The 23874-nt window shown below is 48.3% G+C and overlaps 2 protein-coding genes across 2 annotated transcripts in view; one reads left to right on the top strand and one right to left on the bottom strand.

Moving 5' to 3' along the window:
• The window catches only part of LOC105873096 (SLAM family member 8-like), a 215728-nt gene that overhangs the window by 70324 nt on the left and 121530 nt on the right, over positions 1–23874 (top strand). The gene's annotated exons all lie outside the window — the stretch shown is intronic.
• On the bottom strand, positions 16640–23669 carry ETV3L (ETS variant transcription factor 3 like). The gene is made up of 6 exons (XM_012767960.2): positions 23614–23669; positions 21507–21602; positions 21168–21405; positions 20729–20918; positions 20175–20292; positions 16640–17112 (listed from the first exon to the last, which is right to left on the bottom strand). The coding sequence occupies exons 2-6, from the start codon at positions 21565–21567 to the stop codon at positions 16640–16642; spliced, it is 1080 nt and encodes a 359-aa protein (XP_012623414.2). The 5' UTR covers positions 21568–21602; positions 23614–23669.

The raw sequence follows: 23874 nt of genomic DNA on the forward strand, positions 1-23874 counted from the left end.
ATTGTGTTATAAATTGTTATTTTGTCTCCTATATCTTCATCCTTTTCCTTTCTACTGTCTCTTTCCTCATATATATATATATATATATATATATATTTTTTTTTTTTTTTTTTTTTTTTTTTTTTTGAGACAGAGTCTCACTCTGTTGCCCAGGCTAGAGTGAGTGCCGTGGCATCAGCCTAGCTCACAGCAACCTCAAACTCCTGGACTCAAGCGATCCTGCTGCCTCAGCCTCCCGAGTAGCTGGGACTACAGGCATGCGCCACCATGCCCGGCTAATTTTTTGTATATATATTAGTTGGCCAATTAATTTCTTTCTATTTATAGTAGAGACAGGGTCTCACTCTTGCTCAGGCTGGTTTTGAACCTCATATATATTTATGCATATTTTCCATTTATAGAACACAAAAACTTCCTAACTTCCGGCATTTCTTCACAACCAAGTTTCTTGAAAGAATATTCTACATTCTTCACCTCCACTGCTCATTTCTTCTTTTGTTTTTTTTTTTTTTTGACAGAGTCTCCCTTTGTTGCCCAGGCTAGAGTGAGTGCCGTGGCGTCAGCCTAGCTCACAGCAACCTCAAACTCCTGGGCTCAAGCAATCCTCCTGCCTCAGCTTCCCCAGTAGCTAGGACTCCAGGCATGCGCTACAATGCCTGGCTAGTTTTTTCTATATGTATTAGTTGGCCAATTAATTTCTTTCTATTTATAGTAGAGACAGGGTCTCAAAATTAATTTCTTTCTATTTATAGTAGAGAGGGGTCTCACTCTTGCTCAGGCTGGTTGCGAACTCCTGACTTTGAGCAATCCGCCCGCCTCGGTCTCCCAGAGTGCTAGTATTACAGGTGTGAGCCACCACACCCGGCCTCTTTTCCTTTTTTTAAATTTTTTTTTCACTGCCCTCCCTGCCAAAATCAGTAAAGGTATCTTGAAGGAGGTAAATTCTTAGAGTAGGGCTGGGTGTGGTGGCTCATGCCTGTAATCCTAGCACTCTGGGAGGCCAAGGCGGGAGGATCACTCAAGGTCAGGAGTTTGAGACCAGCTTGAGCAAGAGCCAGACCCTGTCTCTACTAAAAATACAAATTGGCCAACTAAAAATATATAGAAAAAATTAGCCGGGCATGGTGGCACATGCCTGTAGTCCCAGCTACTAGGGAGGCTGAGGGCTACTAGGGAGGCTGAGGGCTACTAGGGAGGCTGAGGCAGGAGGATCCCTTGAGCCCAGGGGTTTGAGGTTGCTGTGAGCTAGGCTGACGCCATGGCACTCTAGCCTGGGCGACAGAGTGAGACTCTATCACAAAAAAAAAAAATCTTATAGTAATGAAGACTAAAGAATTCAGAACAATCTTCCTACTGAGGATAGTCAGAAAATTGAATTAAATAGTTAAAAAAAATCAAAAGGCAATCAAGATAGCAATTAATAGGCCAACTCCTAGGAGAAGATGAAAATCCAGTGAGCTATGGCCTTAACTCAAAGTTGTACTTGCCCTGGCTGGGCGCAGTGGCTCACGCCTGTAATCCTAGCACTCTGGGAGGCCAAGGCATGGAGGATCACTCAATGTCAGGAGTTCAAGCCCAGCCTGAGCAAGAGCGAGACCCGATCTCTACTACAAATAGAAAGAAATTAATTGGTCAACTAAAAATATATAGAAAAAATTAGGTGGGCATGGTGGCACATGCCTGTAGTCCCAGCTACTCAGGAGGCTCAGGCAGAAGGATTGCTTGAGCCGAGAAGTTTGAGGTTTCTGTGAGCTAGGCTGATGCCATGGCATTCTAGCCCAGGCAACAGAGTGAGACTCTGTCTCAAAAAAGAAAAAAAAAAAAAAAAAAAAAATTACAGACATGGGGAACTGTACAAGACAAGCAGATTTCCTCAACAAACTGCCAGAAAAAAAATATATTTACATTTTTATATGTGAGTACACATGTATAAATATACATACACATATAAATCAAACAGAGAGAGAGTAAGATATAGAGGGGGAACCTATAGATAAAAAGAGATTTCACAAAACATATTATCCGATGATAATGTGTGGGCTTTATGAATACTGTTTTAAACAAATATAATGTTTTAAAAAAGCATATGACATTTGTGAAACAATTAGAAATTTGTATATGGCTATTTGGTGATTTAAAAAAAAGTCACTGTTAATATTCTGGTCTGATAACAATATTGTAGTTATGTTAAAAATAAAGGATGTTCCTTATCTTTTAGAGTCATATATTGAAATAATTACAGAGGTATTATTATTATTTTTTTTTTTTGAGACAGAGTCTCGCTTTCTTGCCTAGGTTAGAGTGAGTGCCGTGGCGTCAGCCTAGCTCACAGCAACCTCAAACTCCTGGGCTTCAGCAATCCTACTGCCTCAGCCTCCCAAGTTGCTGGGACTACAGGCACGAGCCACCATGCCCGGCTAATTTTATATATATATATATATTAGTTGGCCAATTAATTTCTTTCTATTTTTTATAGTAGAGACGGGGTCTCGCTCAGGCTGGTTTTGAACTCCTGACCTTGAGCAATCCGCCCGCCTCGGCCTCCCAGAGTGCTAGGATTACAAGCGTGAGCCACCACGCCTGGCCTAGAGGTATTATTTTTAAGTGACTAGAGATAAAAAAGACATAATGCTTTCAAAGGGGCAATAGTTACACTGACAGCTGACTTCTCAATATCAACGATGACAACCAGGCCGAGCGCGGTGGCTCACGCCTGTAATCCTAGCTCTCTGGGAGGCCGAGGCAGGCGGATTGCTTGAGGTCAGGAGTTCGAAACCAGCCTGAACAAGAGCGAGACCCCCGTCCTTACTATAAAAATAGAAAGAAATTAATTGGCCAACTAATATATATAGAAAAAATTAGCCGGGCATGGTGGCGCATGTCTGTAGTTCCAGCTACTCGGGAGGCTGAGGCAGCAGGATCGCTTGAGCCCAGGAGTTTGAGGTTGCTGTGAGCTAGGCTGACGCCACGGCACTCACTCTAGCCTGGGCAACGAAGCGAGACTCTTGTCTCAAAAAACAAAAACAAAACAATGACAACCATAAGACAGTGGAATGTCTTCAATGTGGTAATTTTGAAGTAGTGAAATTTCTGTATTGATTAGGATGTTGTTTGTTACAACATTATATCAGTGGCTTAACCAACATAAGCATATTCCTTACTCACCTACCTACCAGTAGAGAGGGTGAACATGTAGCATGTAGCCTCCTCTGCTTATTCATTTAGGGACCAAGGTAGGCAAAGACTCTCCATTTTCAGCCCATTGCTTCCCAGTTGCCTGAAGGGTCATCTTTTCAGCCAGCCAAAAGTGGAAAACCACATAAGTGAAGTTTGGCGGGAGGAGGGTGTAATTAAAATATTTAGCGTTCTTATACTGTCTGGGAGGGGGCCGTAGAGGTAGTTAATAACACTGGACAAGTTAAAGATACAGGTTGTAATTTTGGGGTTAACTATTTAAAATAGAAATAGTGTATGTAATTTCCAAATTATTAGAGGGTAAAAAAATGAAATGAAACAATTTGTAAAAATTCAAAAGAAGGAAAAAAGGAAAGAAGAAAAAAGAGACAAAGATAGTCAATTTAAATTCAAATATATCAGAAAGTAATTTCTGAACTTATGAGCATCTAGGGGTTGTAGTATGTATGGAATCATTTCTTTTGCTTGGCCACTGCCTTGTCATTTGAGTTGCCCTTTTCATACTCAAGTTCACTCTCACATCCTAATTTCACTTGTGTGCCCCCAATCTGAGCCAGCCAAAGGTATCCCTTGTCTAGTCTGAACCCTCCTGGGTTAGGTAAAGAGAGCCCATTGAAAAGTATAAAGCAGATGTCACAAACGAGTGGTCTACCGGTTTGTTTTGTTTGGTCTACATAATGTTTTCAGCTATAATTAGGGTCAACATTTATAAGTGGGGAGAGTTCATGTAAACGTTTGGATTTCTAGCTTCTCTGGAATAATTAGAAGACTTGTTAACATGGGGCTATGTTACACATGGGCATGACCTGTTGGACCTTGTATTAATTGTTTCCAGCTGGGCGTGGTGGCTCACACCTGTAATCCTAGCACTCTGGGAGGCCAAGGCGGGAGGATTGCTCAAGGTAAGGAGTTCGAGATCAGTCTGAGCAAGAGTGAGACCCCGTTCCTACTAAAAATAGAAAGAAATTACTTGGCCAGCTAAAAATATATAGAAAAAATTAGCCGGGCATGGTGGTGCATGCCTGTAGTCCCAGCTACTCGGGAGGCTGAGGCAGAAGGATGGCTTGAGCCCAGGAGTTTGAGGTTGCTGTGAGCTAGGCTGACACCACGGCACTCACTCTAGCCTGGGCAACAGAGTCAGACTCTGTCTCAAAAGAGAAAAAAAAACAAAACAAAAACTGTTCCCTTTGGAATATGGCATGCTCTCTGTTTGCTTTAGTCTTTATCATGCTCTGTTGTATATGACATGTCTCACCCTGTAGGCCTTTGATTTTGAGACCTTAGAGCACCTTCACATTGCGTAAATTTTCTAGGGCTCCCAAATGTTCACCCCAGTCCTCTCCTTCTCACATGAATGGTCATTACATATGGGATCTACAATGATAATAGCTCCAGTATTGGACACTGTATTTCACATCTCATGTATTAGTTATGACAACCCTATGAGAAGGTGGCTTTAAGTATCATATCTATTTCACAGATGAGGAAGCTGAGGCTTGGAGAAGTGAAAGAACATTCCCAAAATCACACACCTAGTAAGTAGTAGAACTGAGATTTAAACCTATTCTAAATGCTGATGCATTTAGAATAAATGTCAAACTCCTTCCCACTGTTGTTGAGACACTGGATGATCTGGCGTCACCCTTTCTCTCTAACTTCATTTCATGCCTATCTTTTTTTTTTTTTTTTGAGACAGAGTCTCACTCTGTTGCCTGGGCTAGAGTGAGTGCCGTGGCGTCAGCCTAGCTCACAGCAACCTCAATCTCCTGGGCTCAAGCAATCCTTCTGCCTCAGCCTCCCAAGTAGCTGGGGCTACAGGCATGTGCCACCATGCCCGGATAATTTTTTCTATATATATTTTTAGTTTTCCAGCTAATTTCTTTCTATTTTTTAGTAGAGATGGGATCTCGCTCTTGCTCAGGCCGGTCTCGAACTCCTGAGCTCAAAGAATTTGGCCTCCCAGAGTACTAGGATTACAGGCGGGAACCACCACACCCAGCCAGTAATATAGTCTTATAGATTAAAATCATAAGCATAAAATATATGCAGTGAAAAATCTACTTCTCACATCTGTCCTCTACTCATATTTTTCTCCCCAATAGGTTACCACTATTGTTAGTTCTTATTTATCTTTTCAGACATTTAATACATAATTAAGTCAATATTAACCTATATATTAATATATATGTATTGCACCCTTATTAGACAAATAGTAACATCTTCCCCACATTATACTGCCTCCACATTTTTCATCTTAAAACGAATCTTAGAGGTAATTCTGCATTGGTTCATAAAGAGCTTCCTCTTTCTTTTTGATCGTCCGTGGTGTTCCATTGTATGGATATACTATAATTTGTTTTAGCAACACTAAGGTGTACATTTAGGTTGCTTCCAATATTTTGCCTTTATTTTTTTTATTTTTATTTATTTTTTTTTGAGACAGAGTCTCACTTTGTTGCCCAGGCTAGAGTGAGTGCCGTGGCATTAGCCTGGCTCACAGCAACCTCAAACTCCTGGGCTCAAGCGATCCTGCTGCCTTAGCCTCCCGAGTAGGTGGGACTACAGCCATGCGCCACCATGCCCGGCTAATTTTTTGTATATATATTTTTAGTTGGTCAATTAATTTATTTCTATTTTTGGTAGAGACTGGGTCTCGCTCAGGCTGGTTTCGAACTCCTGACCTTAAGCAATCCGCCCGCCTCGGCCTCAATATTTTGCTTTTAAAACCAGGCTGTGGCCAGGTGCGGTGGCTCACGCCTGTAATCCTAGCACTCTGGGAGGCCGAGGCCGACGGATTGCTCAAGGTCAGGAGTTCGAAACCAGCCTGAGCTAGAGCGAGACTCCGTCACTACTATAAAAAAAATAGAAAGAAATTAGTTTGCTAACTAATATATATATAGAAAAAATTAGCTGGGCATGGTGGTGCATGCTTGTAGTCCCAGCTACTCGGGAGGCTGAGGCAGCAGGATTGCTTGAGCCCAGGAGTTTAAGGTTGCTGTGAGCTAGGCTGATGCCACGGCACTCACTCTAGCCTGGGCAACAAAGTGAGACTCTGTCTCAAAAAGCAAAACAAACAAAAACCAAAACCAGACTGTATCAATTTTTCTTGTATGGGTTTATCTGTATCATCTCTGTTCCATAGATGGGGCAGCTGAGGCTCAAGGTGATGAGATGACATGTCTAAGGTCACGAATGATCATTACAGCAAGTTCCATGGCCCAACCACAGTGAGAGTTTCTCTCCACTAGAACATGGAGCCTGGATTTTAGTTCAGCAGCCATGGTTTGCATGCTGCCATATGCCAGGCCCTGCCTAGGTGCAGCACTGCAGAGACTGAGAGGGCCAGGTCCCTGCCCTGTGGCAGCTTACACTCCAGGAGAATGTCCACACAGTGCAATTAGTGCTATGATGGTGCTAGGCACAGAGGAAAGGCATTGCCCCTGCTTGGGGGGTGGGGGTGGGGGGGGCTGTCAATAGGAGCTTCTAAGCAAAATCCTAAAAGATTAGGAGGAGTTAGCCTAAGAAGAGGGCAGGCAGGGTCTGTTGTCAGAGGGATGAGCAGGCATCCAAAGCAGAGGACAAGTGACTTGGTACTGCCAGGGTATCGAGCAGGTGGTGGGAAGTGGCTGCAGAAGTGTCTCTGTGAGTGTGTGTGTGCCTGGCTGCAGCAGTGAACTGGGTACCATGCTACATGGAGCTTGGACGTGGTCTCACCTGAAGCCCATGGAATTTCTGGGCAAAGGTTAACTTTCGTGTATTACTTTGAGTGATAATATAAAAAAACAAGTGAGATAATCATGATTCGGATCATCTGGGTGGCACTTTATAACCTAGGTTGTCAAATGATTTCAGTGTCTGCATTCGCCTTTGTGTTGGTGATGAGTTGGCACCAAGTAGTGCTGCTTTAATTGTCTCAGCTAATGAGAAAAGAACAGAGGAGGACTTAATATGTAAATGATGCGTTTGAGCCTGGAGGAGGCCAAATGTCCTCCCAGCAGGCTGAATGAACAAAGGCTTAGCAGAAGTTCCAATAGAGAAAAGTGGTGGGAGAAGTGAGTCATCACACAGAGTGCCAAACTCCAGAGACCCTGCGCTGGAGCCATCGGTTCTATGATCACATTTTGTGCAGCAATTAGTTTCAGCAAACAGCATCTGTCACAATAAATTAATGTTTTTCTTTTAAAATGTATTGGTTTTATAGTTTTGTTCCTATTTAATTGGTAAATTGCCATTGCTTTTATAGTTTTATGTGCCATAAATATATATTTATATCTAGTTTTATGTCTATATCTATTTAAAGGCATTGTAGTACATATAAATTATCATCACTGGGGGTACGGAGACTTTATTTTTTCCTTTTTGGGGGGGGCACTGAAGAGTTTTAAGTTACGTGATCAGATTGGCATTTTAAACAGAGCATCCTGGCAGTATGGAGTGTGGATTGGAAAGGGACAAGATTAGACCACCTAAGAGGCTGATGAGGGCCTAAACTACTAGGTCAGTGTAGAGTTGTCTAGGAGAAGGCAGATTTGATAAATGTTTAGGAGGTGAAATTGGTAGAATTTGGTGACCTACTGGGTGTGGGAAGTGAGGGAGAAGACAGCATGGGCTGACACTATAGTTTCTGCTTGGGTGTAATTGGATGTATTATGGTGGCATTCACTAGCGCAAGAAACAGAAAGAAAAGAGGGGTGGAAGACAGCACTAGATGTAGAGACAAAGAATTCCATTTTGGACATGGTAAGTTTGAGATGCCTATGGGACATTCAGGCAGGAAAGCTCAGTGGGCATTGGACCCATGCCCTTGAAACTTAAGCCAGAGGTTAGGGTTGGCTGTGCAGATCTGGGGACAGTCAGCATTTAGGTGGAGAAGGTAAGGAGAGGAGCCCAAGCTGAAACTATCTAGGAAGGATGTCTAGAATCTAGGCCGTGGACCTGTGTTCTGGACAACACTAGAGGTGGGGGTGCAGAGGGAGGCCCAGAAATGAGTTTGAAAAGGACAGTCTTAGGAAAGGGAGAGCTGGGAAGAGATGGATCTTGGCAGCTAAGGGAACAAAGGGTTGTCAACGACATTGTAAACAGAGGAGAGGTTCAATAAGATAAGGACCAAAATGTAGTCCCTGGATTTAGTAATACAGAAGTCATGGAAAAAACACAGCACCATTCCCACTCCCTTTCCTAAGCCCCAGCACAACCTTAGAACCCTTCTACTATGTGCTTCCTAGTTGTGGCCCCAGTCAATTAAATGGAGTTGGCAGAAGAGTTGACACTTGCCTGGTTTCCCTTGTTTGGGTAGGGAACAGCTAGTTCCTGGGGCTGGAAGGAAAGGTTAGCGCAGGGCAGGGTGCTCTGGTGGGAAGTGCCCTAAACTACTGAGAGGAAGGGGGTGGGATGTGAGTAATAGAGAAGATTTAGAAAGAATGCTGAGAGCTGGCCCCAGACTAACCAAAGGCTTGTGAGGGCTCAGATGGAGGTGGAAGGGAAGGGTTTTATGGTAGCAGAAAGTCTTGCAGTTGTGGAATTTTTCTCCATTATTGCATAGCAAGTTGGGGGAAAGAAAAGTGAGTGTGATTGACATACAGATTTTGCTGTTCCTGGTAATCCAGAACAACTTATTCTCCTCAGGGGCCTTTGAACCTGCTGCTGGAAAATGAACGGGCTGGACCGCATGATATCCCTGGCTCCATTGCCAAGTTCCAGGCAATGGCCATGGTAGCTGTGTGTGAGGGGCTCGTTGCGTTAGGATGCCCAAAGACCCCATCTCGCCCATGACTTTCTCCTGGCTGAACCCTCCAGGAAATTACGACCGTGCTTTCTCCGTTTTCCCCTAGTGGTTTCCCTGCACAGTCTGAGCCTCTGAAATGTTTAGGACAAAATGATGAAAGAATTACCAACAGTGATTAATTAGCTATAGTATTAACATTTCACATGAAATAACAGCTTTCAGCCCAAGTGGCAGAGGGGAGTCCTATAAAGGTAATTTATCTTTTTAACACTAACTGAAGTAAGTGATGGCCAGCCTGGCATCTGGAAGGTTCTCTTCCCCTTTTCCCTTAAGGCTTTCTAAAGAGTTCTTTCCCGTTTTGCTTCCTCTTTCTTCACCTATCCCTATTTCCTCCTTCCCTCCTCACCTGGCCATAATATGAACTTACAATGTGTTTTCAATATTGTATTAGAGAGGTAGTCTTTGTTCCTAATTTTAAAACAGAAGATTCCAAATTATAAATAGCAAAGGAGGCCGGGCATGGTGGCTCACACCTGTAATCCTAGCACTCTGGGAGGCCAAGGCGGGCAGATTGCTCGAGGCCAGGAGTTCGAACCAAGCCTGGGCAAGAGTGAGACCCCCGTCTCTACTATAAATAGGAAGAAATTAATTGGCCAACTAATATATATAGAAAACATTAGCCAGGCATGGTGGCGCATGCCTGTAGTCCCAGCTACTCGGGAGGCTGAGGCAGGAGGATCGCTTGAGCCCAGGAGTTTGAGGTTGCTGTGAACAAGGCTGATGCCACAGCACTCACTCTAGCCTGGGCAACAAAGTGAGACTGTGTCTCAAAAAAATAAAAAAATAAAAAAAATAGCAAAGGAACATAAAAATGTTGGTTTCCCTCACTATTTGAAGATGTACCAAAAAAGACAGTGATGATGTAACAGTTTACTCTTATTAATAAAAGTAGCCAAAGGCAGGGAACAGCCACAGCTGCCTCAGCTCCAGGAGGACTTGTCTTTTGTGGGTGGCACCATAGGCCAGCACTTGAGTAGAATCTGTGAGGCCAGACTGCTCGGGCCTGAACTCTACCTCTGCCACTTGCCAGGAATGTGACCATGAACAGGTTATTTTATCTCTGTACCCCTCAATGTTCTCATCTGTAAAATGGGATGATAGTAGTGCCTACTTACTAAAGCACTTGTATTGGTTGAGCTGATGTATGCACAGCACTTAGGATAGGATGGCTCTTGGTGGTGTGCAAATATGACTTTTAAAAAATATTATAATCCTTTTGGGGGACAGTTGGGCAATATGTATCTAAAGTCATTAAAATGTCATAATTTCTGACCTAGTAATTTCACTCCTGAGAATTTATCTCAAGGAATTAATACAAGGAAAGAAAAAAAAAGATGATAACTATGGACAAAGGTTTTGAGACCATTTTATTTATAAAGCAAATAATGAGAAACAACCTAAAAGATCACCAAAAGGGTAACGGTTAAAGATATGCTGAATCAGCAAGACAATCTTTGCTGTGGTTAAGATGATCAGCATCAGCTGTAAATACATGGCGAAGTGTTTATGAAGTAATATCAGATGGAAAAAAGTAATCAAAAAATTGTTTATGCCTTTTGACAATTGTATAAGCAATCGGCACACATTGCCTGGCTTTCTGTGTTTGGGGATTAGAGGTGATTTGTTAAGGTTTGTTTTCAGGTATTTTAAACAAAAACTTATATTTAAATTAGATGTCGAACATTTATGAAGAAGCCTTGCATGGCAAGCACTCTGTACACAGTCCCTTGCTGGGAGAGTCAGGTCCCTGCACTGCCCACCTCCTTCACTCCTCTCCCCGCCCTCCCTCCTGTGTGCTCACCTGCTCTCTGTGCACCTACTGACTTCTTTTTTTTTTTTTTTTTGAGACAGAGTCTCACTTTGTTGCCCAGGCTAGAGTGAGTGCTGTGGCGTCAGCCTAGCTCACAGCAACCTCCAACTCCTGGGCTCAAGCAATCCTGCTGCCTCAGCCTCCTGAGTAGCTGGGACTACAGGCATGCGCCACCATGCCCGGCTAATTTTTTCTATATATTAGTTGGCCAATTGATTTCTTTCTATTTATAGTAGAGACGGGGTCTCGCTCTTGCTCAGGCTGGTTTCGGACTCCTGACCTCGAGCAATCTGCCCACCTAGGCCTCCCAGAGTGCTAGGATTACAGGTGTGAGCCACTGCACCTGGCCCCTACTGACTTCTGTCGGGCTGCCTGTGTGACACTTCACAGATGAAAGCCTCTTCAGGCCGGTACTCCACCCCTTAGCACCTGGCAGCACAATGTTTGGCACATAGTAGGCATTTAATAAATGTTTGCTGAATTACTAATACACATATAGTCATGTGTCACAGAACAACTTTTTGGTCAACAATGGACTGCATATGTGATGGTGGTCCCACCGTCAACACTGATGAAACTGAAAAATTCCTATCACCTTGGTGGCATTGTACCTGTTGTAATGTCATGGTGCAACACACTCTTTGCATATTTGTGGTGGTGCCGGTGTAAAGAAACCCACTGCACTGCCAGGCCTGTAAAACTATAGCACACACAATTATGCACGGTACATAATACTTGATAATGATAATAAACGCCTGTCACTGGTTTATGTATTTACCATACCAAACTATCTTGTACTATACTATCCTTTTTTGTTTTTTTATTTTGAGACAGAGTCTCACTCTGTTGCCCAGGCTAGAGTGCTGTGGTGTCAGCCTAGCTCACAGCAACCTCAAACTCCTGGGCTCAAGCGATTCTTCTGCCTCAGCCTCCCAAGTAGCTGGGACTACAGGCATGCACCACCATGCCCGGCTAATTTTTTCTATATATATTTAGTTGGCCAATTAATTTCTTTCTATTTTTAGTAGAGACAGTGTCTTGCTCTTGCTCAGGCTGGTTTCGAACTCCTGACCTCGAGCAATTCGCCCGCCTTGGCCTCCCAGAGTGCTAGGATTACAGGCATGAGCCACCACGCCCGGCCTATACTATACTTTTAATCATTATTATAGAGTGACTCCTTATACTTACAAAAAAAAAAAAAGTTAACTGCAAAACAGTTCAGGCAGATCCTCAGGCAGTATTTTGGAAGAAATCATTGCTATCGTGGTAGACTACAGTGGCAAACATGTTATTGCCCCTGAAGACCTCCCACCAGTGGGATGAGATGTGGAGGTGGAAGACAGTGATAGTGATGAACCTGACCCTGTGTAGGTCTAGGCTAATGTGTGTTTGTGTCTTAGTTTTTAACAAAAAAGTTTTAAAAAGTAAAAAAACGATTTTTAATAGAAAAAAGCTTATAGAATAAGGATATAAAGAAAGAACATATTTTTGTATAGCTGTACAATGTATGTTTAAGGCTGTGTTATTACCAAAGAGTCTGAAAGTTAAAAAAATTAAAAAGTTTATGAAGTAAAAAAGTTACAAGCTCAGGTTGGTTTATTGTTGAAGAAAGGAAAAGTTTTTAAATTAATTTAGTGTAGCCTGAGTGTGCAGTGTTTATAAAGTCTGCAGTAGCGAACAGTTATGTCCCAGGCCTTCACATTCACTCTCCACTCACCCACTCATCCACCCAGAGCAGCTCTAGTCCTGCAAACTTTATTCATGGTAAGCACCCTACATGGGTGTCCCATTTTTAATCTTTTGTAGTATATTTTTACTGTACCTTTTCTATGTTTAGTGTTTAGATGCACAAATGTTTACCACTGTGTTACAATCGTCTACAGTATTCAGTACAGTAACAGGCTGTGCGGGTTTGTAGCCTGGGAGCAGTAGGCTGTACGGTTTAGACTGGGTGCTTAGTAGGCTACATACACCATCTAGGCTTGTGTAAGTACACTCTGTCATGTTCGCACAACCATAAAATTGCCTAATGATGCATTTCTCAGAGTGTTTCCCTGTCGTTGAGCAGAGCATGACTGTATATTTATATGTATATATAAGTGGGAAGATGCCCATGAAATATTAATTGTGCTGTGGAATAGCATGTATGGTATTATCCGCGTTTATGTGGGCATGATCAGGGTTGAGTGATGAAGCCTTATACATATAGAACATGTATGGTGCTTGAATTTTTTTCTCCCCCTGCGTCGAGATTTTCATTAAGGAATAAAAGAGAGAGGGTGGGGATTATCCTCACTGCCACCAACAATTTAGGGCAGTAAATACATTGGTTTTGTTTTTTAAATCTCCAAGGCCTCTTCCACGTGCTAAACAAATGTTGCAGTGTATGTGTGTGTGTGCTGTATTACTCCAAGAATACCAGCTTTATGGGGACATGACATTAATGCACATGAGACAATTAAAGGACAAAACCAGACGCTATGTAATCAAGTGCCAAAATGCACACAAAAAGGAAAATGCTCACTACTATGGTCACGTTAAAAACCACACAAGAATAATTTACATTTTTCTCTCAACATATGATATTAATATATTCTTATTTCTGAGGAATTTTAGACTCTCTAGTCAAGTGATTATGGTGGGATGGAAAGAGCAATTAACTGATAATTAAGACATGTATATTCTAAATTCGGTTCTTCTATACATATGATTTTGAACAAGTCCCCTCCTCTCTCTGGGCCTGTAAAGACAGGGGTGTTGAACTCGAGGATCTCAAAGGTACCTTCTGGCTCCTAACAGTATAAGATTTGTGAAGCCTGGGAGTCTGACTCCCTAAAATCCTTGAGGCCCACAAATCTGTCTTTTGGTGTCCCAGGTGTGACAGAGCTGAGTGCCCAGGAGCAGGGTGGCTGAGAGCTGGCGTGGCTGTCCTTGTCCTGGTTTCCGCTGCTCCCAAAGATGCTGGGCATCCAGACCATACTGCTCCCAGTTGAGGCTGACTGTCACAGAGGGCCAGAGGCTGTGTGTGTGATGTCTGGGGTTGGTGGCTGCATGTGTTTGTACCGGAAACTGACAACCCACAGATTCTGTTGTTACATTAGACCTGCTGATCTCCTGGTGTCTAGTCTATGATTTGCTAAGGGGGCTTAAAATTTGAGGGTTCTCATACAATGTTTTCATCCTGGGACTCCCATCCTCTTCTCAGTGGACTCCAGGTGCCCATCATCACTTCATTTCAAAAGAGCCCTGGATGGGCTCTGCACACCCAGCCTAGTGCAGAGCGCTGAATTTTTCTGACTGCTGGGCCAGGCTCTGGCCACCAGAGGGCACCCTTGCAATGTGAAGGCCAACAGCTCTCCCCATTGGAGCCTGGTTCTCATCTCAGCCACATCTAAGTTGTTCTCCACTGGGGACGATCCCCCCCTCTCCCCAGGGGACATTTAACAATGTCTGGAGACATTTTAGGTTGTCCCAATTAGGTAGGGGAGGGTGCTACTCTTATCTACTGGGTAGAGGCCCCAGTTGCAGCTAAACGTCCCGGAATGCACAGGACAGCTCCCCACACCAAAGAACTCTGCAGCCAAAAACGTCAATGGTGCCCAGGTGGAGAAAGTCAGCTCTACGCGAATCATTGCCTAAAATGCAGAACGTACCACCTGGAAGTTTAAGTCCTCTGGGGCTGAGCTTTTAGTCACGGTTCACCTACCCCCAAGAAAAATTTTAGAATAGTGACCTCAAAGCATTTTCCATTGCCTGAAATGTGGAGTCACAGCCACCACAAACCACTGAAGAGAGGTGGGGTCACACAGAGGGCACATGAGGGTCCCCATTATGGAGAAAAACCCCGTCCCTGGGACTGGTCTCTCTGAACAGGCCCTAAGCCCCGTGACAACACGGACGACACTAGCTCTTTGTCTCCCAAGGCTGGGCAGGGTGATGGGAAAGCCCCTGGGGGTTCGTCCTTGCTTCAGGGCTGGGGATGGGCCTGTTGCTTTGGGGACAAGTGAGAAGCAGTTTTCATTGTAGCCCTGGGAACTCCTGGGAGAGAGGCTCTGTGGTCCCTTTTTGGGGCACCTGTATTGAGGGAGGCGGACTCAGATGAAGAACTCCCACAGACCCTTTCTCCTGGCCGAGATCCAGCCGGGATTCCCAGGGCCCTGGTTCCTTGCCCATCTCACCCTTTCTGTGGGATGAGGGCCCCCTCCCGCCCACCCTGTCTCTCGTTTCCCATTGCCATGGCGCGGCACTGCGTCCACCACGGGGAAGGACCGAGAGGCTGCAGAAAGCAAAAGCCCAGGGAGCCCCCGGGAGGCGGACACACACCTACTCCTTGGATCGAGGGACAGGAACAAACAGCAGGCAAAGGGGGCCCTCTGTGCCTCCTTATTTCATACTCCATGTCACAGAGAGGGAGGGCAGACACATTGTGAGTGTGGAATTGGTGGCCTAGAGCTAGGAGAGCAGTGTGGATCCTGGAGTGTCCCTCTCTGCTGTCCTGTCCTGGTTGAGCAAAGACCCTCTCTCTTCCATGCCCCCAACTGCCCAGCCACCTGACGCCTCAAGTCTGCTCTGCCTGGCATTCGCACGGCCTGGGGAGCGGAGGAAGAGGGAGCCCTGCCAACACCCTCTGTCTTCCCTTCTCTCCGAGGTCCTCCATTGGGATCTGAGGGTCATTCTATAAGGACCCTGCTCCGTTCTGAATATTCTGCCTTGAGGCTGCCTTCCCATGTAGTCCAGGGAGCCCCTCCATGCCCCTGATTCCTTCGGCTTCTTTCTCTGGAGAGGAGATGGTGGCGGGAGGGAGGAAACTGGGGGGTCTGAGGTCCAGCTCCACTCCAGGGCTCAGGCCTTCCCCTAAGTCCCCCCACCCCTGCCATTCCTGTCCCACCAATCAGAGCACAGGGGGAGCCAGCAGGAGGCTGGGGACCAGAGGGCCATTTGCAAGGGCATTTTATTTGTGGTGGTGGTCGCAGTGGAGTATTACAGAGCTGAGGAGGCCAAGGTCTCCCTACCCCACCTGCCTGGGTCTTGGGGAAATGGAGACAGAAGGAAGTGCCTGCAGGGGACAGGAGTTGCCAGGGCCTTAGAAATCAGAGGGATGGGAGGGACCTGCACAGAGCCCTGGGAAGGGGACTGGAGACCTTGGCCTGGGTTAGGGAGATAAGCCCCAGAGAAGGAGTTGCCTGAGGCAGGGATCCCCAACCTTTTTGGCACCAGGGACTGGTTTCATGGAGGACAAATTTTCCACAGCAGGGTGGTAGGGGCAGGGGAAAAGGTTAGACAATGGGGATGAAAAGCGGCAATAAATACAGATGAAGGTGAAGCTTCAAGCTTTGCTCCCTGGCCTGCTGCCCATCTCCTGCTGTGCAGCCCCCCAACTTCCTAAGTTTCATAGAAGACAAATTTTCCATAGATGCGGGGGAGGGGGGGTGGTGGTGGTGGCGGAGCTCTGCAGACTGGTCCCTAACAGGCCATGGACTAGTACCGAAGCACTGAGGGACAAAACAGCCCCGCCCCCTCCCCAGCCTAGACCCTTAATCTCCCCCCTCATGTGGGCAGGTATGGGGGGCTTCGGATGATGGAAACCTTGTTCTCATCGCCCTCGGGAAAAGTTGAGATTAAGACGGTCTCCTTAGTCTGATCAGCAATTTGGTGGACGAGGAGGGTCACCCTGCCTCAGTTTTCCTCCTCCCCACCTTTGTGCCTTCCCTGCAAGGCGCCCACCTGGGGTGCAACTCCGACACTTCAAATCCTCTTCAGTTTCAGCTGGGGGCCAGCCAGGGAAGGTGGGCAAGAGGAGGGCTGACTTTGGAGGACCCCCCCCCCCAACTTCACATCTTCCTCTCCAATTAAGGAGGATCCAGGGGCCACACTGCTCTGAGGTTCTCCAGATCGGGGGACGCAGGGCTCTCCTCCCCAGCTCTGAGGCCACGGTTCTGCGAGGAGAAGCCCTTCCTGGGTGCCCCCTGAGCCCCCATCACGGGATCAGGCTTTACTTCCAGCCCCTCCGGGCTGAGGGACAAGCACTGGAGTCCCTCACCTGCACCCTGGCCCAGCCCGGCCAGCAGCGGAAGCCCTGGAGAATGCTGGGGTCCAGGGGGACACCCGGGTCCTGGGAGCAAAGTGTCTGGTTTGGAGGCCCCTGGGAGCTGCTGCTGTGAGGCCAGAGGAGGCAAGAAGGGCCCTGAGAGGCGGGTCCAGTCGCAGGGGAGAGGGGGCGGGAGGGGAGGGGCGAAGGAGGTGAAACCGGGCAGCTCGCCTTGGACGCTCCCCAAATGGCAGCAAGGGCCCAGCCGGCAGGGGCCTGGGGCAAAGCCAAGTCCTAGAGAAGGAGAAAGAGAGGAAGGGTCACTGGCGCACGCCCAGCGCTCTTGGATGCCCCGCGCTGCCCCGTTCCCTGGTTCCCTGTTCGTTTTCACCTCCGGAGTGAAAGTCTCTCTCCTTCTCCCTGCTCACTGCCCATCCTTTTGTGCTTTCCTTCAGGTCTCTTCATAAGTGTCATTTCTTTGGGGAAGCCTCCCAGGACTCCCCAGCCCAGGTGACAGCTGCTCTCCTCACTCCCTCAACCTGTCCTCCAGGGCCCGCAGCTCAGGTAGCCTCACGTAGTCATTTGTGTGCTTATTTATTTCACATCTGGATCCCAGACTCTGTGGGGGCACGAACCGCTTCTGTTTTATTCTCCCCTGAATCCAGCCCAGCCTGGCACATAGTAAGTGCTCAGTAAAAACGTGGTGAATGAATGAAAGAAGGATATTCTTTGCCATTACTCAATGAATCCGTTCTTCACTCTTGGCCCCTGTAGCAAAGGCCTCTGTTCTTGCTGGGCAAAGAACTGGTTGTGTGGCTTTGGGCTTGTCATTGAAATTTGCAGGCCTCTGTTTCTTCATCCATAAAATCCCCTGTCCTAGCTCTGATCAGTGGCACAATGGGTAAGGAGGGGCCATCAGAGCTCTCGACTGTGAGGCCGGGGCGGGTGGGGCGAGTCCCTGCCTTCTCCTTCTCTGTCCCACTCTGCCCATGACTCTCCTCCTCCAAGAAGCTGTCCCTGCTCCCGTGCCTGCCAGACTCCAGGCTCTGGGAGCTGGGGGGGTGACGGGGAGGAGGGGAGTCTGGAGAGACCCCCCAGACCCTACAGTAGGGCCTCCCAGCCTGAGGTCCTTGGAGATGATTATATATCACTTCACACCATTTTCAGTAGTTCAAAAGCCTTACTGCAATTGCACATTTTTCCTAGCAAGGACACGCCACTTAACTGAAAGAGCAAGTATCAATCCAGCGTGGTCACACTGGGGGACTATAGTGAATAAAAACTGGACAAAGTAGCTGTTACTGAATACACCCAGTGTGTTTGACAGGAACAGACATTCCTGCAGTCGGATGGAGGAAGAGAGGACAGTAACAATGATCTTCTGCGAGGAGAGGCGTGGCGACCCCTGCCAGAGTGTCCTTTCTCTCCGGGCCACTGTCCTTTTCCTTGGGTCCTTAGATGAGGATGGAGACTGCTGTTTTACAGGATGTTTGTGTCCATGGCGTCCAAGGTCAAGGCTGTCTCCCTTCACGGAGGAGCAGGCATGTGTGGGAGATACTTCTACGAGCCCTCCCCTCTCTCTCTCTCACCCTTCCCGACACTGGCCCTGCAGCTCCCTGGCTCCCGCTTTCTGTCTCCTGGAAGCAGCTTCCTTTCCTGGCACCAAATGCTCCGAGTGAGGGTGGAGGGGGCGGGGCTGGCACAGTCCTCGGGAGTCCCAATCCGGGAGTGGGGCATGCGGCTGCTAGTAACCTTCTGGTGACCTGAACCTGCTGGGCGTCCCTCAGGGCCCAGTCACAGGCAGGTGTGCGTGTGTGCTGGCACAGGGCAGGGAGCTGCAAAGTAGCCACTCCATGCTGAGCCTTGGGAGGGACACTCCCCCCCCATAGTTTCCCAAAGAGAGAGGCTCCCTTGTGCCCAAGGCGTTCCCAGGGCTGGGAGGGAGTGGCTGGGGGTGGAGGAACAGGGACTGCTGTTCAGGTACCGTCTAGCTCCAGGCGGTGGCCCAGCGAGTCCCAGCAGGCCTGGGTTGCCCCACACCCACGGCCTAGGCCGCACAAGCCGCCGGGGTGCAGAGTCTGCGCCCCCAGCTGCCATGAAATCGCCTGTAGTGGAGAGTGGTTCTTGGGTCCCTGTGATCTTCTTCACAGAGAATCTGATGTTGCCTCCCACCGTGAGGCTGATGCCTGCCCGCACTTCCACCCTCTCCTCCACTCACTTGCCATGTGCCACCACCGTGGCCTCCTCCCAGTCCCTCTTTCCCGTCCCAGGGCCTTTGCACACACTGTCCGGTCTGCTTGCCGTGCTGTCCCCAACTCCCTCTGAGCTACGATGATGCCTTATACACTTCGGGTCTCGGGTCTCAGGTCAAATGCCGTTTTGTCCAGAAAGTCTTCCCTGAGGGCCTGGGCTCTCTGGACATCTCTGCAGCAGTCAGCACAGCCACGATCACTCATCTGTCATTAACTGAATGCCTGCACCCCTCTGGCCTCCGAGCCCTATAACGGAGGTCTTGCTCACATCGGCATCTTTTGCACCTAGGACTGTGCCCGGCACATTAAAAAGGAGGTCATTAAACATCTGATGCAGGAAAAAGTGAAGGAGTGAGTGAACTTTATCTTCCCAGTCTCTCTCCAGATGAGCCTCCTCCTTCACCCCATGGCCTTGTCTTGGTGCTGGCCCGGTCATTTCCTGCCTAGATTATCTTCAAAAGCCTCCCAACCCTGGTCTTATGCCTTGTCCAACCCAGACTCTACACACAACCTGGGTAATCTTTATAAAGTGAAAATCTGAACTCGCCTCTCCCTCCTGGTCCCCCCTGCCCACGGGATAACATCCAACCCCCTTAACATGGCTTGCAAGGCCTTCTGTGCCCAGACACCTGTGTGTCTCGCCAACCCCATTTCTCACCCTTCCTGCTTGTTCCCAGGCCCATCACGTAACTTACTCTCTGACCCTAGCAAGCTACCGGCACGTCTACAGATTTCCTACGCTTGCTCGTGGTGTTTTGCTTTATAAATGCTACTGCCTTTGCTTGGGCATCTTTTCTCTACCTCCTTCACCTGCTCAGGGGTTACATCCTCTGGGAAGCCCCAGTTCCTCCTCTGGGCCCCAGAGCACCTGTGTTCTCCTGAATCTCAGCATGGTCACTGGCAGTAATCCCACCTCTGCTCCCCACCTGGCTCTGCACATCTGGAAGGGCCATCCTCCATCTCTGAACCCTCACACCTGGTAAACAGCTGGTGCTCAATGAGTGCTGGTTGAATGAGTGAGTGACTTGTATAATCTGCCTTGTCTCATGCCCCCCGGCCATGTAAGGGAGGGATCTGGGGCCCTCCCCAGCCCTGCACACTCACGGTGGATGCTGCTGCTCCCCTTCTTGTCCCCAGGTGCCTCTGGTGGTCCTCGGGTGGCCCACTGTCCAGCCAGCTGCTCCACCAGGGCCCAGTGGGTGAACAGCATGCTGTGCAGGAGCTGAGGAGTCAGAAGTGTGGGTGGCAGTGGGACGGGCTCTCCCTGGCACATATTCCTCCAGCACACACTGGTTCCACCACCCAGTGGCTAAAGCAATGACATACTCTCACATTGATTGTCGAATAACCACTTTATGAGCTGCCTTCAGTCTCACAAGCCCTGGACGCTCCCCTGAGACCCCTCCCGCTTTCCTTCTGATCCACCATCCACGGAGTGATGCCAGCACAGGAGTCACCCTGTCTCATAGGTGGCTGCTGTTCCATGCGGATTGTTTAATACCCCTGCCCCTGGGCACTCAGGGACTAGGATAAGGAAGGAGGAGAACACTGCAGGCTGATGGGCCACCGAGGCAGACAGGAGGATGCGGGGCAGCCTCCTCGGCAAAGGGGGCAGGGCCTGGTGGAGCCTTGGGGACAGGGGCCACCTTCATACCTACCTCAGTCTGCATGCCCATGGGCACCAGGGCTGGCCGACACAGGGCAGGGGCCCCCAGCAGCAGATGGGGGGACGGCGGCACCCGCACTTCCCATAGAGGATAGTTGACTACGATGAGCTTGCTGAAGTTGAACTTGTAAGTGAACCTTTTGCCTTTGGTCTTGTGCAGGATCCTCTTATTGTAGTAGTATCTGGAGAATCCGGGGTTGAGAACAGAGCGTTGACCCCACGAGCAGCGAACAGATTCAGAGACCCAGTCCCACCCTTCCCCACCCTGTCCCCCCGCAGCAAGGCTGACTCTGAGCAGCTCCTGGAGAGCCACTGGCATCTTGCTGCGTGCAAGGACATTTCCCAAGCTTTGGTGGGACAGGGGTGCCATAAACCACAGCCCTCTTCTTTGAACTCTGCCCTCTCTGGTCATGTTGGCCATCTCCTCTCACCTGAGGGCCCGGCTCAGCTTGTCATAATTCATCTGTGGTTTGCATTTCCTGCGGCCCCAGAGGCGGGCCACCTCATCTGGATCCTTGATGACAAACTCCCCGTACTCTCCCTGCTGCCAGGCGATGACATGGCGGAACTCTTCCTTCTGCAGCAGCTCCAGGATGAAGTGCCACAGCTGGATCTGCCGCGAGCCCGGGGACGACTCCGCCTTGTAGGCCCAGTCAGGGAAGGCCAAGCCTGGGGTGGGGAGGGGTGTGTGAAGGCCACCCCGCTGCTCTGGAGGCCCTGCCAAGGCCACTGCACGGGAGCGTGGGGGGAGACCTGGCAAAGAGGCTCACCTGAGATCCAGTAGTTGCCGGGGGTGGCCGGGACGCCCTCAGCCAGGCAGCTGCAGTGCATGGTCCACTCCAGGTGAGACAGGGCTGTGTCAGGGCCTTGAGGGAAATGGTCACCACTTAAGAGGAAGAGAAAGGAGGAGGCAGGGAGAAGGCAATGAAAGAGTAAGGAAGAAGGTAGGAATGGGGGCAGGAAGGAAAGAGAGAGGAGGGAAGGGACGAGAGGTTGCCAGGCAAGCAGAGAAAGGGGAGTCTGAGGCAGGAAGCTCTCCCATACCCAAGGCAGGGCCCAGCCTCCTATGGGGGCCTCCTCACTGCCCAGGCTGTCTCAGACTCAGGGCTTGGGACTGAGCCACTTAGATGGAGCGAGAGAAGTGCAAAGGGTCCTATATCCTGCCCCTGCAGAGGGGTTTAGACAGAGAATGGGATCTCTTCTTAGGGCTTAAGAGGATTGGAGTTTTTTCCTAGAGAAGACAGAAGAAAATGTAATTCATCATGGGTTCTTTCTATTCCCCCTCCCCATGGGCTCTTTCTAAACCTTGAGTGGGAAACAGGTGGCATATTTACATACCTAAACCTTTATAGTACTCTGACCAATTTTACATTTGAGAGGAGCAGGGATATATGTGTGCTTTATTTTCACCAATGAGTCCCAAGTGCCTGGTACATAGTAGGTGTTTAATGAATGATAGCTGATAGAATAAATGAATGGTAATGGACTTATCAATGGTGTCACTCTTTGCTTAACATATGCCCTCCCGCTCAGAGTGTCAGCTCTGAGGTCAGGATGCTGGCTGTCTTGCTCCCTGCTGGCTTCCTGGATCCCGTCCTAGCACAGGGCCCTGTGCTCACAGGTGTTCTGTAAATATTTGTTGAATTAATGGACCATGGGCAAGAAAGAAGGACTCTTGCCTGTTCTCCGCTGGGGAAGGCTGGGGAATTATGGAATGAACCCTAGTGAGATAGATTTCTCTGGTGCAAGAAAAGGAAGGGGAGGGTCAGGGGTGGTGGCTCACGGCTGTAATCCTCTAGGAGGCCTAGGTGGGAGGATCACTGGAGGTCAGGAGTTCGAGACCAGCCTTAGCAAGAGCGAGACCCCTGTCTCCACTAAAAATAGAAAGAAATTAGCTGGACAACTAAAAATATATAGAAAAATTAGCCGGGTGGCACATGCCTGTAGTCTCAGCTACTCAGGAGGCTGAGGCAGGAGGATTGCTTGAGCCCAGAAGTTTGAGGTTGCTGTGAGCTAGGCTGACACCACGGCACCCTAGCCCGGGCAACAGAGCCAGACTCTGTCTCAAAAAAAACATTAAAAAAAATAAAATTAACTCCTAACTTGTCCATATACTATAAGAAAAAAATAGAAAAACAAAACAAAACAACTCAGGTGCTGATTCAGTAGGACTTGGAGGAGCCAAGCTTCTGTCCTCCTAACAAGAAAAAGAGGCTGTGGGTGTTAGAAAGTCAAAGGATTCCAGACACCTCAGGTTGTAAGACTCCCCACTCCAGCACCAAGAGGTCATACTGTTTCTAGCTGTCTCTTTCCCAGGGAATGCTCAGTGCCAGGGAGGTCAACTGACTGACAGGCAGATGGGGCAGGAGCTGCTGGAGGTCCAGCCTGAGCTGAGAGTGTCTCTGGAAACTAAGATAAACTGGGCAGTGAGTAGATCTGCGCTTGGAGTCTGCATGAATAGCTTACCCCACTCGTCCCTCTGTCTCTAAACTGGCAGCTGGGCATCTGGAACCCTCTTCTTTCCTTTCCTCCCCTAAAGCAGATGCCCCTAATTTCTCTCCCAACCTCCTTTCCTGCCCTGCCCATTGGGAAGTTCCTCCTTGGTCTAACCTCAATCCGAGCAGGATATCTCCTGCCTCACTTTAGGAAAATGGGCAGGATAATGGAAGACTGTTGCCTGGAGGCAGCTGAGAGGATTCCTATGGTTTGCCCTGCACCTGCTGGGTCTGATGGTGTTTCCTGGTCTGGAGGATCTGAGACCTCAGGGTAGGATTTAGGATCTGGCAAGTAGAGAATGATAAAACCTGCCACTCGCCAGACACTCAGTGGCCCCACACTGCGCTAAGGGATTGAAATTGACATGCGCTGAAACCTCACCCAGTAGCAGGAGGCTTGCCTGACTTCCCTAAGGTCATACGGCTCTCTAGTGAAAGAGTGGAAGGCAAGATCTTGAGTCAAGATTGGTAATATTCAGCCACCTAGGCAGGCTCCCAACACCCTTTCCCCTACCTGCCAAAAGAAAAAACTCCAAATACAAAACCAAAGTGACCTCCTGGGTGAGGACAAGTCTCCCAGTTTCCTGGATGCCAGGAGCCTCCTTCCCAGCCTCTCCCACGTCTGTGCGAGTCCCTCATGGAT

This window comes from Microcebus murinus, chromosome 2, assembly GCF_040939455.1.
Source record: "Microcebus murinus isolate Inina chromosome 2, M.murinus_Inina_mat1.0, whole genome shotgun sequence".
Lineage (NCBI taxonomy): Eukaryota > Metazoa > Chordata > Mammalia > Primates > Cheirogaleidae > Microcebus > Microcebus murinus.